We start from the raw sequence: 18,148 nt of genomic DNA, 5'->3' as shown, positions 1-18,148 counted from the left end.
TTCTAAAATAATTTTTAAATACACACACCGGAAAAATCTAGGGATATCAGTTTATTTAAGTTAAAAATAAATGTTTTGAATAAAGAACCACATATTTGTAGGCCGATTCTTTCTACTTCGATTGAAACGAAGTAGTCACACTAGTTATTTCTAAATTTGGGATATTTGCAGAAGTGTTTGTGCATTTTTTGTCAAATTTATAAAAAGCACCTAGCATCAATTGTTCGAATTTAACCTGTACTGGCTATGTTTTTATGATAACTGGCCAGAATTCATTCAAATAACTCTGTTTAGTATTAAACGACATTATGGAGCGTAGACATCTTAACAGAGACGAAATGCTAAGGGCCATGGTTATGCTCGAAGCTGGAATGCGCCAAATCGACGTAGCTAGAGTATTAAATACAACGCAAAGTGTAATATCGCGATTAAGTGTACGCTACCGTGAAAGTGGTGATGTTGCTGAAAGGCACACAGGGCGACATCGCATTACTACCCCTCAGCAAGATAATTTTTTACAATTAAATGCTCGACGCCGACCGACTCTTACAGCACCAGAGCTTAGTTTAATTCTCCAGGAAACACATAATGTAACCGTTAGTCCTGACACTGTTCGCAATTGATTAAGAGAGGTCAACTTAAGAAGCAGACGCCCCTGGAAAGCTCAACCCTTAACGAGAGGAAATCGAGAGGTACGATATTTGTGGGCTCAAGATCATGTTCAGTGGTCGAATGAACAATGGGCAAATGTTCTCTTCACGGATGAGTCACGCTTTGGAATTCATCCGGATTCGAGAAGGCTTAGAATATGGAGAGTACCGGGAAATCTTATTCGGTTGGATCATGTTCAGGAAGTGCACCCTTATCAAGCTGGAACAGTTATGGTCTGGGGAGGAGTCCAGTTAGGCCGAAAAACCGATCTCGTTTTTCTTGAAAGGTTTCTAACAGGAATCACATATCGTGATTTAATTCTTGAGCCTGTCGTGTTACCATATCCCAATGATTTCGGGAGAAACTTCATTCTCATGCATGACAATGCACGGCCTCATACAGCCAGCGTGGTAAGTGAGTTTATCAATGCTCATCAATTAAACATCTTACCCTGGCCGGCACAATCTCCTGACCTCAACCCCATCGAGCACGTATGGGACGCGGTCCAAAGAAGAATTTTGAGAATGGGTATGTCTCGTGAAACTCGTAGGGATCTGGTTCGGGCCGTGAATGCAGCGTGGCAGGCTGTACCTCAAGAAGAGATCGACAATCTGATCAGGAGCATGGAGAGACGATGTAGGGCTGTAATGAACAGTAGAGGAGGCCATACCCTTTATTAAGTAAAAATGGTTTTATCTTTTTTTTTTAATCCACAGTTTAGAATTAAAAAAAATGTGTGTATTTTTTTGAGTTCAATAAAAATATAGGTAAATTTGAAAAATTCGGTAAATTTCGCATTTTTATTTCCAATACGTCCTGTAAACTATTTGTTTATTTTAATTTTATTATATCAGAAAAGCAAATAATAAAATTACTGACGATGGCTGGATAAAATTGTAATATTCCTAGACTTTTCCGGTGTGTGTATATTAAAATGTGTTTAGCTTTTTATTAACATCAATATTGTTTATTTCATAATAAATAGTTTATTTAAATTTGGATTGACAATTAAAAATGTACGTAGAGGGAAGTTCTGACAATGGTTATTGGATCTTATGGAAATGGAATTGAAGAATTCCCACCTCCTACGCCACTGAGTGCTACAACCAGTTTTGGTAAGTTTTTTGAAACCAAAATTTGTATTGAAACATAATTAGTAGTCTTTAGAACATAGAACTTTGTCCAATGAGAGAGAGAGCAGATTTTGACAGTCGACATAAAATGGCAGTATTTTCATTGCTGTAGAGACTGTAGAGACTCCCTTATGTGACATTTAAAAAGAATCTTCTTCACAAACTTTTGTATGTCACTTTTAATTCAATTTAAATCAATAAAATTAACTTCAAAGTAAAATTTCATCTTAAAAATAAATAAAAAATCACATCGAGAAATTATCTGATGAAATAAATACAGACACTACTGTAGATGGTGGGGGCAGCATAAATTACTTAAATTTATTTTTATTAATATATCTACCTATTATCATTAACAATTACTATTCTCCAAAAAAGTCCTATAGGTATTTCGCCACTGTAAGAAAATCTACAAAATAAAATAGTTATTTCTTGTAAACACCGCTGCTTTTATTCAACGGGGATTAAGTAGGTATAGTCTATAAAATGAATAACTTTGAATTTTGACCGTTATTTTTTACCAACATGGCAAATATAAAATCCCTCTGTCAAAAAAGTTACTGATATTCTTTAAATCGAGTGCCTGAACGAATCAGATAGGTAACTCTTTTTACTTTCGTGAAATAGAAAAGGAAAATAATAAAACAAGTAGCAGTTCTTACTCTTGCAAAAATCAACACGAAATGTCATAATTGTCAAAAGTAAACTGTCATCAGCTTTTGACATTTCTAATTATCAGATCAATGCCGTCTTAAATCGAACAGCCTCGGAGCCAGATTTATAACGTCACGCTAGTTAGATACTACGGATTAATAAATATGTTGTAGAATACATGCAAAACATAATTATACCTCGTATTTTTAGTTATACTAAAACGTTTTTTTAAACCAAAAAAAATAATAAAAAACCAAATGAAAACAGCGTTTTTATAATAATAATCAGCGTTTTTCCCGAACCTAAATTCCAAGAAAATCAAAAATTTTAGAATCATTTTACATATAAAATGACAGCGATGTTTATTTCATAGCCATCGCTGGCGCCTTTTTTCTATGATATTGTATTATTTGCAAATATAATTTTCCGAACATTGATACTTGCAAAATATACATATAAATTTTATGAATGCAAATAATAATACATCACTATTACTAATAGTGATGTTACTACTTACTAATAGTGATATTGAATGTTTTCTGTTAAATTAGATCGATTTTCAAACCCCAAAATTTAAAATATATTTTACATTTTACCCATTATCTTATGTACCTATTCATTATTTGTATATTGTAAAACATTTGCTGCATTTGTATGGTTCATAGTTTATTTGCCAAAGTTATTTATTACTATAAATAGGTATATATATATTGTATTTATTAACTGTATATTATGTATATTTCATGTAAACTATGTATATCATTTTTAAAATAGAAACCAAAAATACGAGGAGTAATTATGTTTTCCATGTATTCTACAACATATTTATTAATCTGTAGTATCTAACTAGCGCGACGTCATAAATCTCGCTCCGAGGCTGTTCTATTAGAGACGGCATTGCGTCAGCATGGCTGCAAGTTGCTAACCTAATAAAATTAACACTAGAAAGCCCGCGGGAACTGTCAAATTCAAAGTTATTCGTTTCACAGACTATAGTAGTGGTTTACTAATAAACAAATTTGCCTAACGGACAATAAGATGCTTAACGTTTCGGAAAGTATATCTCTTTCCGTCGTCGGAAGCCAAAAAACACAAATAACAAATAAAAAAAAACTATTTAAAATATCTGAATCCAACTATTCAGTGGCGAAATCCCCATAGGACTTGTTTAAGAGATGAATCTGCCACAGCAGAGGTATAGACATTTTTTAACAATTACTGTATTTTAACATTTATTTCTTGTTTTATTTGTGTTATTAATTCATTATTTATTATCATTATAGGTAATATTTTTTGAAGGTTTCAATAGAAATTTCAGATATGGCTTCAATATAACGCCCAAACATCAATAAAAATCTATTTGTTCGCTGTTTATTAGCATCGTATATCCAGCAAAATCATACTCAGGCTCAAAAATAAATTAAATATTTTTTATGAATCATTAAGCTACTAGAGTGGTAATCATTCATAATTACTAATAAAAACTTTATATGTATTTTATGTAATTATTGAATGGTAGCTTTATATCTTTATCCAGGCATATACAGGGTTGTTCACCACATACAACACGGAGTATTGTAGCTAAACGATTAGATTTTTACAAATTGTAAGTTTTGGGTTCGTTGAAGGACTATTAGAGCTACAATTTAAAAATATTTTTACAAGATACAGAGAGTCCCAAATAAGTAAAAAAATATTATAGTTGTATTTTTTTTAAATGGAACACCCTATATATTATTCTATTTTTAGATTCTACATTTGAAATAAAGGTAAATTTGATTAAGGTTTATCACCACACTTAAACCTTACCGTTTTTGAAATATTTAGGTTTTTGTCAAAATACAGTAATAATTTTAATGCTTCATTTGTCTAAGCCTATTTAAGTTTTTAAAACCAATATTGTACTGAAGTATTTCTATTTACTGAATTTTGTGTTGCAATAATAAAAATTATACTACCTTATACAGAGTGTCTAGAAATTTATTTTAAATAATTACTAGCTGTAAACGGTAATAACTTGTTTAATTTAAATAGAACACCCTGTATACTTTACGAGAATCAGATGCACAACTTGTATAAACAAATTGTTTATCAAATTGTATTATGCCATTTTTCCTATCTCTTCAAATTTCCGTAGAAAATACATTTTCTTGTAATTTAGAACTCATTTATTAATATACCCATGGAATACTGACATTTTAGATTATTTTTAAAGATGTACCAAATTGTTAAAGAGTACAGATACTAATATTGTCGATATAGTTCGTTTATTTTATTAAAAAAACTAAAAAAAACTGTTTAAATATTTGTTAGAGGACCAATTAATATGATTCCAGTATTCAAACTAGATTAATTGACTGTTTGCGTTGATTAATAATAATTGCTCGAAATACTAAAAAACTGAATTTTGTATGTGTATTAGACATTGTGGTAAAAAGTAACACTTTAAAAATTATATTTTGTTTTTTGATAAATGCTTATTTATAACAACAGAGACGTTCATTTTCATAACTTATTATTATGTTGATTTCTGAATCAAATCCTCATTTATTTAGAATAATTTATTAACGAACACAATTAAGTATGTAATTAATTAGTATTTGAGCGGAAATAATAGGTGGTATAGTTAATTAATGGTATACTCTTTTATAAAGATTTAAATAGTTTTCTTTTTGCATACAAATGGGCTAGTATTGCTAAAAACGATAATATTACTAGTCTGTACATTTTGTACATTTGTTGCTTTAAAAACAATCTAAAATGTCAATATTTCATGGGTATATTGATAAATGAGGTCTAAATTATAAGAAAATGCATTTTTTTTGCAAGGGATACGTAAAAATGGTATAATACAATTTGATAGACAATTAAATTGTGCATCTCAGTCTCCTAAAATATACAAGGCGTTCCATTTAAATTAAACACACAAGCCGTTTAAAGCTAGAAACTATTTAAAATAAATTTTTAGACACTCTGTATGAGGTAGTATTATTTTTATTATTGCAACACAATAACTGAGCAATAAATAAACTTCAGTAAATATTTAGTATTAAAAACTTTGATACCCTTGGAGAAATCAAGCCTTAAAATTTTTGCTGCAGTTTCACAAAATTAAAAATATTTTAAAAACGGTAAGGTTTAAGTGTAATAAACCTTAATCAAATATACATTTATTTTAATCGTAGAAACTAAAAATGTAATAATATACAGGGTGTTCTATTTAAAAAAATACAACTTTGATATTTTTTATTTATTTGGGTTTTGGGAAACTCTGTATCTTGTAAAAATATTTTTAAATTGTAGCTCTAATAGTCCTTCAACAAACCCAAAATTTACAATTCGTAAAAATCTAATCATTTAGCTACAATACTCCGTGTCGTATATGGTGAACAACCCTGTATAATATACAGATATATCATCAAATCAAAAATAATATAAGAAAAAATCTCAATCTTTTTCAAAAAGGAATAATCTCCCAAATTTGATTTTTTTATTTAATTACACTCAGATGCAGAAAAAAACGCAACAATTTTTTTGTCAAGTTTAAAGTTTTATATTTTTCTTACTTTTAGTCCTATTTTCGTAAATTTTTTAGCATACTGTATTATAAATATGTCAACTTTAATTCATAAACTCAGTTTTTTATAAACTTTAGTATTTGGCTTATCATACAGACTTAATTGAAGGGTTGTTTTTCACCGTAACTTTAAAACACCCTGTGCAATGAATTTCGTGAGTAACTTTTCCTAAAACATTACTTTTCGATCAGAACCATGTCTCCTGAGCATTTTGTTTTTTGACTCATGTCAACACATGCGTTGGTTAATTTTTAAGAGCGAAATGAACTTGCCACCAACAATTTGCAATTTTTTCAACTATTATTAAGGTTGTCGCCCACTAGAACGCGGCGCGGCGCGGCGCTGGGAAGAGATTTTTTCCGGCTGCGAAGGGACTGCGCCCACTATAGCGCGCTTTTGAAACGCGGAAACGCTATTTCGTTAGTCGAAGTGTTTTTTACTTACTGTAGTTTAGTTTTTAAAGCAATGAGTTCAAATACGAACGAAAGCGTATTTTTTGTGCTCTTCTAACAGAGGAAGAGGAAGAGCAAGTTTGGACTCATAAGATTAACAAAAAAAGAAAGAAGTTTGGAGAATTTTACCATCTTTTTCCTGATTTAATAAAAGACAAGAGCATTTTTTTCAGTATTACATAATGTAAAGGAAACATTTTACGAACTCCTCAATTAAGGGTTTTAGAAGCATAACACCGGGTATCTCTACTCATCATATTTTTTCAGAAGAGACAAATTACTAATGATGCAATAATGAATCGCTTATAGCTGACGACTTTTGATAATTCTTATTTATTCTGATGTGTATATTAGCCTTGTTTATATATTCTTATATTAGTTATGTGATGAAAAAACCCTAATCTTTTTTATATATTTAGGTAATTAGAATTTAAAAATTGGAGATTGTCACTTTTCTCCAAAAGTGGAGATTGCCGGTTTTGCTTCTACACCCCTCAATTATATTAAATCTTTGATAGAAAAACATTTCGTCCATCTGTCTCTAGTGAGGGAAAACTAAAAAAAAAATATCATATTCCTTTTTAAAAATCTGTTTGCCTAATTTACCTTTCAAAATGCAATTCTACCATTGATACGTACCACTAGTTCCTAGTCAAAAAGCCAGTGAAGAGACTCGAGATGCAAAATTATTTCCGTTGTGAGTACGCACACTGCACCGCGCCGAAACGCGGGAGACGGAAAAAAGTTGCTAGAGAAGTCTTCCGACTTCTTGACGGAAATTCCGCGGCGCGCTTCGACGCTGCGCGCTCTAATGTGCGTTGCTCCATTTAAATACATGGCAAGCAGACAAAAGAATTTCCCACATGGCGCCGCGCCGCGTCGCGCCGCGGTCTAGTAGGCGACGACCTTTACTTCATGATGTTATTTTTTAAAATCACGAGGTGGCCTTGGTGACTATTATGGTAATGTCATATCGACCGATTAGAACTCTATATTAAAATTTAAAAATGTTAAAAAGTAACGATACAGGCTTGGTTTTAATAAATATTAGTAACACTAACAGCACTAAAAATATTTAAAAAAATAACTGTAATAACTAAGTGTACAAACAAACAAAAAACTGGTAAAAAATACTCTAATACTTTGTATTACTTGAGACTGGCTGTAGACAGCGATTCATACTGTTGATGAGGCTGCAAATTATTGTGTTCTTATCTTCTATTATTCTTCTTCAAGGACCAAGCGAATATTCATAATTTCGGCCATCTTCAACAAGATCGGTGACTTTTACACAATCTACGACACTAAGAACCATATTCAATCTTACACAATAATAATCACCAAAGCCACCTCGTCGTTATGAAGAATAACAAGAAAAAGTAACGATAATTGAAAAAATTGCCAAGTGTTTGTGGCAAGTTCATTTTGCTCTTAAAACTTAACCAAGGCATCTGTTGACAGGAGTCAAAAAACAAAATATTCATGAGATATGGCTCTGACCGAAAAATAATGTTTTAGAAAAATTTGCTCACGAAATTATTGCAGAGGGTGTTTTAAAGATTGGGTAAAAAACAACTCTTCGACTAACCTTGTATAATTAGACAAATACTAAAGTTTATAATAAATTAAGTTTACGAATTAAAGTTGATATATTTATATACAGTTTGCTAAAAAAAGGAATCAAGACAATCAAGGAAATGAGATTAAAAATAAAAATATAACATTTTTAACTTGACCAAAAATTTTTGCGTTGCGTTTTTTTGCATCTGAGTGTTCATCCTGTATATTACATTTCATATTTTAATAAATCTTTTATATAAGCTTTAAAAACATTTTAATATATTAATAAAATTATTGCCATAAATATGTTATTTTTTTCTCTTTAACTTTCTAACTTTCTCTGACTATTAATTACACATAAAAGCTTTAGTAACTTATACAAAACGAAACTGCATTATACAAAGCTTTTAATACAACACAAGGCTTAAAATAGTGTAAGTTGATGGAAGAATCTTTTAAAGGAAAACTCCTTCCATGTTACTCCACTCGAAAGATGCTGGATGCTCTTAAAGGACCTTTCCTAGATTTAATGAATACCAAGCAAACAGTTTTAGAGGCGGAATAGGATTTCTATTTATCTTGAGTGGCTACTAAACCTTTATACAGGGTGGATACTTAATATTTTCCTTACATTCTAAATATAAAATCCCTATACCATAATATGTATGTCAATTATGTAGTGACAAAAATGTGATCAAAATGATTTATGATAAAGTGTGCTTTGTCGGGCTTTTATTTAACAATTCATATGGTCGTTTATACTGTATTTTTTAATTGTCAAAGTCGATGAAACGCATTTCATCATATTTGTTAATTTGATCATACCATTCGTATGCCATACCATTCGTTCGCCGCTCAAAAATCGAATAGCAACGACCTCGCTCAGCGGTGAGTCCATCAGGTTTGTTCCGGGCAGGGGATGCCCGCAAGGAGGAGTTCTCTCTCCTCTTCTGTGGACCCTGTTAGCGGATGACCTGATGGCAATCATCGATGCATACGAGGTTGAAGCACAGGCATACGCAGACGACCTGGTAATAAGTATCCTAGTAAAAGGACACAAAGAGGAGGACATCTCCTCAAAAATACAAGTAGTCTTAGATACAATTCACGGCTGGTGCACACTGGAACAATTAAGTGTAAACCCACAGAAAACCGTGATCATACCATTCACCAGAAGAAGGAAAACAGACAAACTAAAACCGCCCACTCTTCTTGGTAAGACAATTCCGTTTGCGGAGGAAGTTAAGTATCTAGGATTAAACATGGACAAAAAACTTAGCTGGAACTCCCATCTGGAAAAAATATCAAAAAAGGCTGCTATGCTCTATGGGCATGCCGCCGAATTTGTGGTAGAAACTGGGGATTAAACCCCAAAAATATGTACTGGCTATACGTGACAGCCATCAGACCTATTATCACGTATGGCGCAGTTGCCTGGTGGCAGAAAGCCAACCAAACAACGGCAAAAAATAAACTGTCAAAATTACAACGACAAGCATGCTTAGCGGTGCCTTTCATTCTACGCCGTCAAAAGCTATGGAAACCCTACTCGACTTACCTCCTCTTCAAATTATTTTGGAGAGGGAGGCGAGATGGGCTACATATAGGTTTCTAAATATGGCACGAGAGAGCCAAGGAACAATCATGTTCATACAAAACCGACTAGTAGACGAACTACAATCGGATGAGATTCTGGGAATGGTCTCGGATCTCACACCACCAATCCAACTTTTGACGCGCACCTACAACGGGGATAACCCGAGAATGGGATAAGCCGAGAAACGGCTTATTACTTGCGGAAATGTGTTGGTACACGGACGGATCCAAAAACGATAAAGGATCTGGCGCAGGAATTTACTGCAGCAATCCAAAGACTGAGATCTACCACAGTCTTGGAAAACACACCACTATTTTCCAAGCTGAGCTATATGCGATTGAAACCTGTGTGCAACTGCTGGTAGAACAGAATACACCGGGAAAACAATAAGCATATTTTCGGATAGCCAAGCCGCGTTGAAAGCACTTGAGGCAACGAAAAGTACGTCCAGGACGATTCTTCATTGTAAGAAACTACTCAATATATTAGGAGATGGAAACAAAGTGTCGCTAATATGGATACCGGGACATGTCGGCCTAGAGGGAAATGAACGTGCTGATTCCCTCGCCAAAACTGGTGCAGGCTCATCATTCGTGGTCCCAGAACCGACACTTACGGCGTACCAAAAAATCTCGCAAGAGACAGGCTCTGTGAATGGGTTAGGGGTGTGACGTTTCGGGACTGGTATGACAGTCCCGGAATGAAACATGCCAAGACAATCCTAGCAGAGACATCCAAACGTAGAACAGATGAACTCCTAAAGGCTGGTAGGAACGGAGCGCGTACGCTTACTGCAGTACACGGGCCACTGCCGGCTGAGATCATACCTACAGAGGATGGGACTGGTGGAAGACGCCGAATGCCGACTCTGTATGGAAGATGACGAAACAATGAAGGCACGTTATGTGTACCTGCCCCGCTGGGGGCAGGACCAGGTTTGAGGTGTTTGGCAAACCCACGCTAGACCTATCAGACCTAGAAGACATATCACCCTCGGACATAACGGCCTATAGGCTGGGTCTTGAGGGTGAACTTTAATGCTCTTTTTCTATTAAAGAGCTTGTAGAAACTGAGCCACAATAGGCCCTCGCGGCCTCAGTGGATGGTCCCACCTGGGACTCACTCTTAGTAAAATACAAATACAATACCATTCGTATACCGGGTGCGTCTCAAAAGTGGCTCACCCCTATTACTTTTTTATTTTTTCAAATTACAGAACTAGATTTGGTATGTTAGGATATGACATAAATTTGGATTGATTGACGTATTCAAATGTTTTCAGTGACTTCCTGTTTCACCGGAAATGACTTCAACTTTTGATTTTTGAATGGCACTCTCGGTATTTTGTTACTTTATTTGCTAGTAAAATGACACTCTGAATAGAATGACATCTATAAAACTAGTGGAAAATAGTATATTGCGCAACTCGTGCGAAAAATTGTCGATTGTCCACGAGAGCGAAGTTGAGCGCACGAGCGAAGTGAGACGACAACAATCGACAACTTCGCACGAGTTGCACATAGATACTATTTTTTATTACGTAGGTATGCGGGAATAGAGTAGTAATTTTAGTCAAAAAAAAAATAATGAAAAAGTTAAAAGATATTAAACAAATTTATTTTTAACAATGAAACACAGCAAATTAATAAAAATTGTGAACGATTAAACACAAGGTAATCAATTTAAATAGTTCTACTGCCATTTGAATAAATTGTTAAGTTTGAACAATTTGAGAACGTGATATTAAAATTTTTTGATCTTTTTGATGGGGCCGTATCTAAAATTTCAAAATTTAAATCTCTGTTGTTCTTTACTCCAATATAAATCGGTACTTTTCCTGCTGACTCATTAGCAAGATCAATTTGCGGCTCACTTCTTTAATATTGACACTTCGAGACTGTCTTTTTTGCTTGTCAATTTGCATGTGCCAATGAAAATTTGGGTGCTAGAAGTTTACTTGTCGCACTCAAATTGACATTAAATATGCTCAAAACTCGTGTGGTAATTGTGAAGTGGGCAATTAGCGTCTTTTCGACTCCAAAAGAAAGCAAAAAGATACTACTTTCCCCGCATGAGTAATAAAAAACTGAGTGGCTTTTGTTGCTAACAAAATCAACTTTTGACATTTTCTTTTTCTTTTTTATTTAGACATGGTTTATTTGAAATTGCAACATGCAGTTTATAACGACAATTTGACTCGAAATACCAAGTGTGTGGTATCAAATTATTCGTAAAAAAATGCTTTTTCCAAATATGCTAATGAGTCACCCTCGTTACGTTTAAAAAAATTGAGATATGATTAAAAATACGATTTGGGCATCTTTTAGCCGGCCAGGACAAGACACTATAAACATTAGACGATGAAATCTATTTTTCCAAGGCTCCTGGATTAAAAATTAGTGTTTTTAACACAGCCATGACACTCTAGATTGAAATTTAAAATACAATTTTGTTTTAAGCGAAAATGTCATAAGTTAACATATTCTAATCAGAGTCTATCGATTTTCTATCGAATAAAGTAAAAAAATACCGAAGGTGCCATTTGAAAATCAAAAGTTGTAATCATTCCCGGTAAAAGAGGAAGTGACCGAAAAGAATTTAATACGTCCAATGAATTCTAATTTATATCATATACTAACATACCAAATCTCGTTTTTTTATATGAAAAAATAAAAAAGTTATAGGGGTGAGCCACTTTTGAGACGCACTCTGTATAGCCATGTACCGTATGATCGAAAAAAAAACGGCGTCAGCGACGGCTATGAAATGAAGATCGCTGTAATTTTATATGTAAATTTATATGGGTATAAGTGCCATCGATGTTCATTTCATAGCCATCGCTGACGTCGATTTTTTTATCATACGGTATAAAAAATAGACTAAACATAAACATTGATTTGTTTTACTCTCACATATACAAACAAATAATAAAGAAGTCGTTTATTCTACATCTTTATTCTACACCTACATTCTCTACAGTTTGATATGACCACAGACTTAATATAATTCTTTTTCAAGATTTGATAACGTCATTGGCATAGTTTCACAGATAAAAGGGTGCTTAATAAATAAGTATCTTTAATTAAAGCCAAAAGCATTTTGGAAAAACATAAATAGAATTTTAATCTTACTTTGATAAAACGATAGTTTCACGAAGTCAGAGCAAAGATTTTTCGCAAATAAAAACACTTAAGATCCAACTTATAAATATAAACAAAGCAAAAACTCCTATATACATATTAAGTATTTTTTTTTCACATAGGAACGATAATCTTTATGAAGATAACTTACTTTGATTTTGATTTTTTTTTCGACATTATTTTCACAAAATGAAATCCTTCCTTTTTACTAACTCTTTAGAGATGTTATTCATTTTCTTAATATCTACTGGTATTGGTCACACTTTATCTATTCAAACATTTGATTATCTATTAGAACTATTTTAGTGTCATTTTTTAAAAATTATTTATAGATTTCGATGACATGCCCTGGTTTCCTAAAAAAATCTCCGAACTGGACAACGCCCAGAATGTTCTGATGTATGGAAGTGAATTAGATGCTGACCATCCCGGATTTAAAGACCCTGTATACAGGACCAGAAGAGAGCAGTTCTTTAGGATTGCTATGAATTATAAACAGTAAGATATTTTCAAGTCTTTCAAATAGTTTTTCATTCATTCAAAATTACTATTTTCTTTACAGTGGTCATCCTATACCAAAGGTCAAATACACACCTGAAGAAATAAAAACATGGTAGGTATTAATTGCTTGTTAATTATTAGATATTAATTTTGTTCACTCAGACTTAGATAAATATTCTTTCTTACATTTAGAAAACATTTTATAATTTTTTGAAGTATAAACATTAGAAATAATATTTATAAAGCCGCCACTACACGTTGAGTTTTGGACTAAATCCAAGGACCGTACAGTTCAAATCTCTCAGAAATCGTTACGTGTAGGACCCCTTTAACACAATTTGTCTCTTTAAGGGGAGTTGTATTTCGTGAACTGCAGAAACTCTACCAGAAGCACGCTTGCAAGGAGTACCTTGAGAACTGGCCACAACTGGTCAAATACTGCGGATACAGGGAAGACAACGTGCCACAGCTCCAAGACGTGAGCGTTTTCTTGAAGCGGAAAACTGGATTTCAGTTACGTCCTGTAGCTGGTTATCTGAGTCCGAGGGATTTTCTGAGCGGTCTTGCCTTCAGAGTTTTTCACTGTACTCAGTATATCAGGCATTCCAGTGACCCGTTTTACACGCCAGAACCGTAAGACCTTATAATGTATTTTAGTACCGTATGATCGAATAAAAACGGCGTCAGCGATGGCTATGAAATGAAGATCGCTGTCATTTTATATGTAAAATTATATGGGAAATGTCATCGATCGTGGTTTCATAGCCATCGTTGACGCCGTTTTTATTCGATCATACGGTATAACATTTTGGTGCTAATTTTGTCAAAGTATTTCTATTACAACTACCTATATATTATTACCAATGTAGTTTTTTGCTGTTTTAGTGATTGCTGTCATGAGTTACTGGGACATATGCCACTTCTAGCCAATCCGAGCTTTGCTCAATTCTCACAAGAGCTGGGGTTGGCCAGTTTGGGAGCTTGTGACGAGGACGTGAATAAATTAGCGACGGTAAGTTACACATATCCAAAATAGAGCATTTTTATATTTTTAGAATTAATTATTCACTATGTTACATTTTTTGGGCAAACTCTAACAAAAAATAAAAGAAGATAAGAAATATCTATTTATATTAAGAACATGTTTTGTACGTCCTAAAATCACGAATAAAGAAACGAAATAATCCACCCTTTAACCTTTAGTTAGTAACTTATAGTTTACAATATAATTCCACTAACCTAAATACAGGGTGGTCCGAACTGTATTCCGGAAACTTTGGCAGCATATTCTGCAGTTAAAAATAAGTTAGTTTCTGAGATACAGGGTGTTGAAGTTTCTTTGTGATTTGTATTTTTCCAAATAATTTCTGAAATAACTTCAATATTTGGATGAAAATTGGTGTCTGGGAGTTTTATTATAATAAGTTTTATCTTTTGATCCTAACTCCATCGCCTGCAACGTCTTTAGCTCGGGTCTCTCTGATCATGAAGCAGTTTTAACGGAATTTTCGATAAAGTCCAAAATCAAAAGTGCCCCTCGTAAATTATGCCGTATTTTTTCAGAGAAGAATGCTCAAAATTTCAGCCACTTATGTAAAACAACCAACTGGGATACTCGGTCTTATGATGTCGACACCGAATTTTCTATTTTCGTAAAAACATTAACCAGTCTAGCGTTCAAATCCTTTCCTCTTAGGCCTATCAAAAATAAGCGTAATAAACCTTGGACCACTAAAGGTCTACGCATATCTTTTAAAAACATGCGTTCATTATCTCACTTAAAAAAATTCTCAGACAGTGTCTTCTTCCACAATTACGTAAAACTATACAGAAAAATTTTACATAAGACTATAAGAGCCGCTAAGAGCCTTTATTGTAATAGGAGAATAGTTAATTCTGGTAATATTGCTAAAGAAACATGATCTATTGTGAATGATTTGAGAAACAAAGCTTCTTTGTCTAGCAATATCTCTACCTCAACCGAGAACCTTAACGATTACTTTGTAAATGTAGCGAAAAACTTAACTAATACCATATGTCCTTCTCATGATCCACTTTCATATCTCTCTAATGATAATGTAAACTTACACAGTTTCTTTTTTCCGCCCGTAGTTTTAGAAGAGCTTCGCAGTACAATTAATACCATCAAAAATAAATCCTCATCTGGGACCGATGGGTTAACTTTAAAAATGTTTTCGAATCTGCCAGAAAGCACTCTGAATCACCTAACTACTTTAATAAACATGTCATTCCAAAATGGTATTTTTCCAAAATGTCTTAAGACGGCAATAATCATTCCTCTGCATAAAGGAGGAGACAAAGATGAAGCTTCTAACTATCGTCCAATTGCACTCCTTCCAACGCTATCTAAGATCATAGAAAGGTTGGTTAAAAGAAGGCTGGTATCTTTTCTGTTTAAGTACAAAATACTTACTGAATATCAATTTGGATTTCTTGACTGACAATATTATTTGTATAATGTTTTGTATTATCTTTTGTTTGTTTGTTTGTGTACCTTGTTTGTTTAATTTGTTTGTTGAGTTTACCTTTGTCTACAAATTGAAAAATTTTTTGACAATAAAGGCATTTATTTATTTATTATTTTTTGACATGAGAAATTTGATTTGAAATTTGATGTCAAAATGACTCCTATTTGTAAGGGGCACCACCTACATGTATTTTAACTATTATGAAAAGTAATAACTTTTCGTTCTTACTTGTATAAAACTACTGAGTAAAAAAAATATACATTTCCGAGATTTTTTACGTAAAAAATGTCTCTTGGTAAAAATCAATCAAAAGTTCAACAGAAATTGTTTTATCATCATTTCTTTGAAGAAAAATTTATGATTAATTTAAATAAATAAAAGTTACCAAATTTATCATTTTAGACTAATAACTATCAACTCAACATGTTTATTTTTTGTCAATGACATGTATTGACTGTTTTCATACTAAATATCTTGAGAACGGTTGCTCGATTTTTTACAAGAGACATTTTTTATGTAAAAAATCACGGAAATGTATATTTTTTGACTCAGTAGTTTTAGACAGGTACGAACGAAAAGTTATTGCTCTTCAAAACAGTTAAAATACATGTAGATGGTGCCCACTACAAATAGGAGTCATTTTGACATCAAAATCAAATTTCTCATGTCAAAAAACTCCCATATACCAATTTTCATCCAAATATTTACGTTACTTCAGAAATTATTTGGAAAAAGTCAAAATAAAAATGAAACTTCTACACCCTGTATCTCCGAAACTAGGCATTTTAGGACATACATTTCTAGGAACTTTTTTACTTATTTTTATCTGCAGAATATGCTGCCGAAGTTTCCGGAATACAGTTCGGACCACCCTGTATAGTGATGAACTGTATCATCGAACTTGAGCTTCAGTTACTCGCATCTGATCACGATCGTTATTTTAATTGTTTTAATTAATTATGTGTATGTTATAACACATATATGGTTCGACGTCGTGCAAGCAACTGTTGACCCTTGAGTTTACATCAACACGTCTGTCTAAAATTATATTTTACGTGATTTTTTCCCAATTTGGTATAAACACAAGTCGGCCTTAATTTTGTTTCTTGACAATAGTTTCGATGACGTCACATCATTACATAGATACCTTAATCTGTCCTTTCGATATATTTTATATAGAATAATAAATAATTATTTATGATATAAGTGCTAAAAGTGGTATTTTATTTTGTGAGAAGGGAAGCTTGGGGCAGGACGCCGAAGGCGGAGTATCCCATCCCTTCGAACAAAATAAAATCACTTTTAGCACACATATCATAAACTATTTTTTCTACAAACAGGTTTATGCTTGTATATATCTGGGTTTTATTACTTTTTACGTTAATGAATAAAGCCGTACGCACACTGGTGCGATCACGGCCGCGATCACGATCTCCACACAAAAGTTGCTGTAGAATACATATGAGCCGTTTCACATTGGCGCGATCGAATTTTGGAGACGAAGCGGTCTGGCGGCGCCGGCGCACAATGGATCGAAGCATAAGAAGATAGGGACATTGGCTGTTTTTGAAGATTTCCAAATTTAAATATTTTTTTACATATTTGTGTTAAAGAGATATTCTAGTCTTGTAAAACATATACAGTATGTCTGTTTGTTATTTACGTAAATTGAAATAAATTGAAAGAATTTACGTTATTTGAAGTAAATTGAAAAATCATTCAAATTGGTAGATAAAGAGTCTTACATTTGATTCTAATTTTAAAATGGATGTAAAAGATATTCGTTTGTTACATATAACGACTTATTAGAAGCGTTCTTGGGCATTATATTATTACACTATTAGAAGCGTATTGGATTGTTAAATTTAAAAAAAAGTCACACCAGAAGTGAAAAACTCATTTGTTTCTTATTTATGTCATTAAGACTTAAAAATATAAAGTTTTCTTGAATTACAAAAAAATGTAAGCGGATGTAAGTGGAGATATTACGTGCAATGTAAAGAGCCACCTTTACTCGCACATATCATAAAAAAATTGGCTGCCCCAAAGTGCCACTGCAAAAAATATAATGTTTTTAATGTCAAAATCCTTGAATTTATGCAATGCACGCACAATGCACCATCAAACAATTTGTAATTTGCCGATATAGGTAAGTATATTCGTCGAAGAACATTGGAGTGGGACTGAATTACACTACAATACATAAGGCATATAGGTTGCATATAGGCCCAGAAATGTTTTCGTTTTGGTATTCGGTATTCGGCAATTGAATTGATATTCGGCAATTTGTCGAGTTTGCCGTGGACGCGCATCACGCGTTGCTTTGCAGAATATATTTGCAATTTTATTTGGAAGGGGGAGGAAATGGGTTTGATAGTCGATGTCGTTAAACA

The 18,148-nt window shown here is 33.1% G+C and overlaps 1 protein-coding gene across 2 annotated transcripts in view; it reads left to right on the top strand.

Annotated features, from left to right (window-relative positions):
• Positions 1 to 18,148, top strand: part of LOC115885880 (tryptophan 5-hydroxylase 1) — a 35,772-nt gene that overhangs the window by 10,563 nt on the left and 7,061 nt on the right. For both annotated transcript variants that reach the window (XM_030904917.1, XM_030904916.1), the window contains exons 3-7: positions 1,676 to 1,766; positions 13,098 to 13,263; positions 13,328 to 13,378; positions 13,618 to 13,899; positions 14,152 to 14,278. In XM_030904917.1, coding sequence (XP_030760777.1) covers positions 1,676 to 1,766; positions 13,098 to 13,263; positions 13,328 to 13,378; positions 13,618 to 13,899; positions 14,152 to 14,278 — 717 coding nt within the window. The remainder of the gene's footprint in view (positions 1 to 1,675; positions 1,767 to 13,097; positions 13,264 to 13,327; positions 13,379 to 13,617; positions 13,900 to 14,151; positions 14,279 to 18,148) is intronic.

Source organism: Sitophilus oryzae, unplaced genomic scaffold (assembly GCF_002938485.1).
Source record: "Sitophilus oryzae breed Bouriz unplaced genomic scaffold, Soryzae_2.0 scaffold_465_pilon_pilon, whole genome shotgun sequence".
NCBI classification, from domain to species: domain Eukaryota; kingdom Metazoa; phylum Arthropoda; class Insecta; order Coleoptera; family Curculionidae; genus Sitophilus; species Sitophilus oryzae.
Note: the sequence above shows the minus strand (reverse complement) of the source record. Positions and strands in the feature narration are given on the sequence as shown.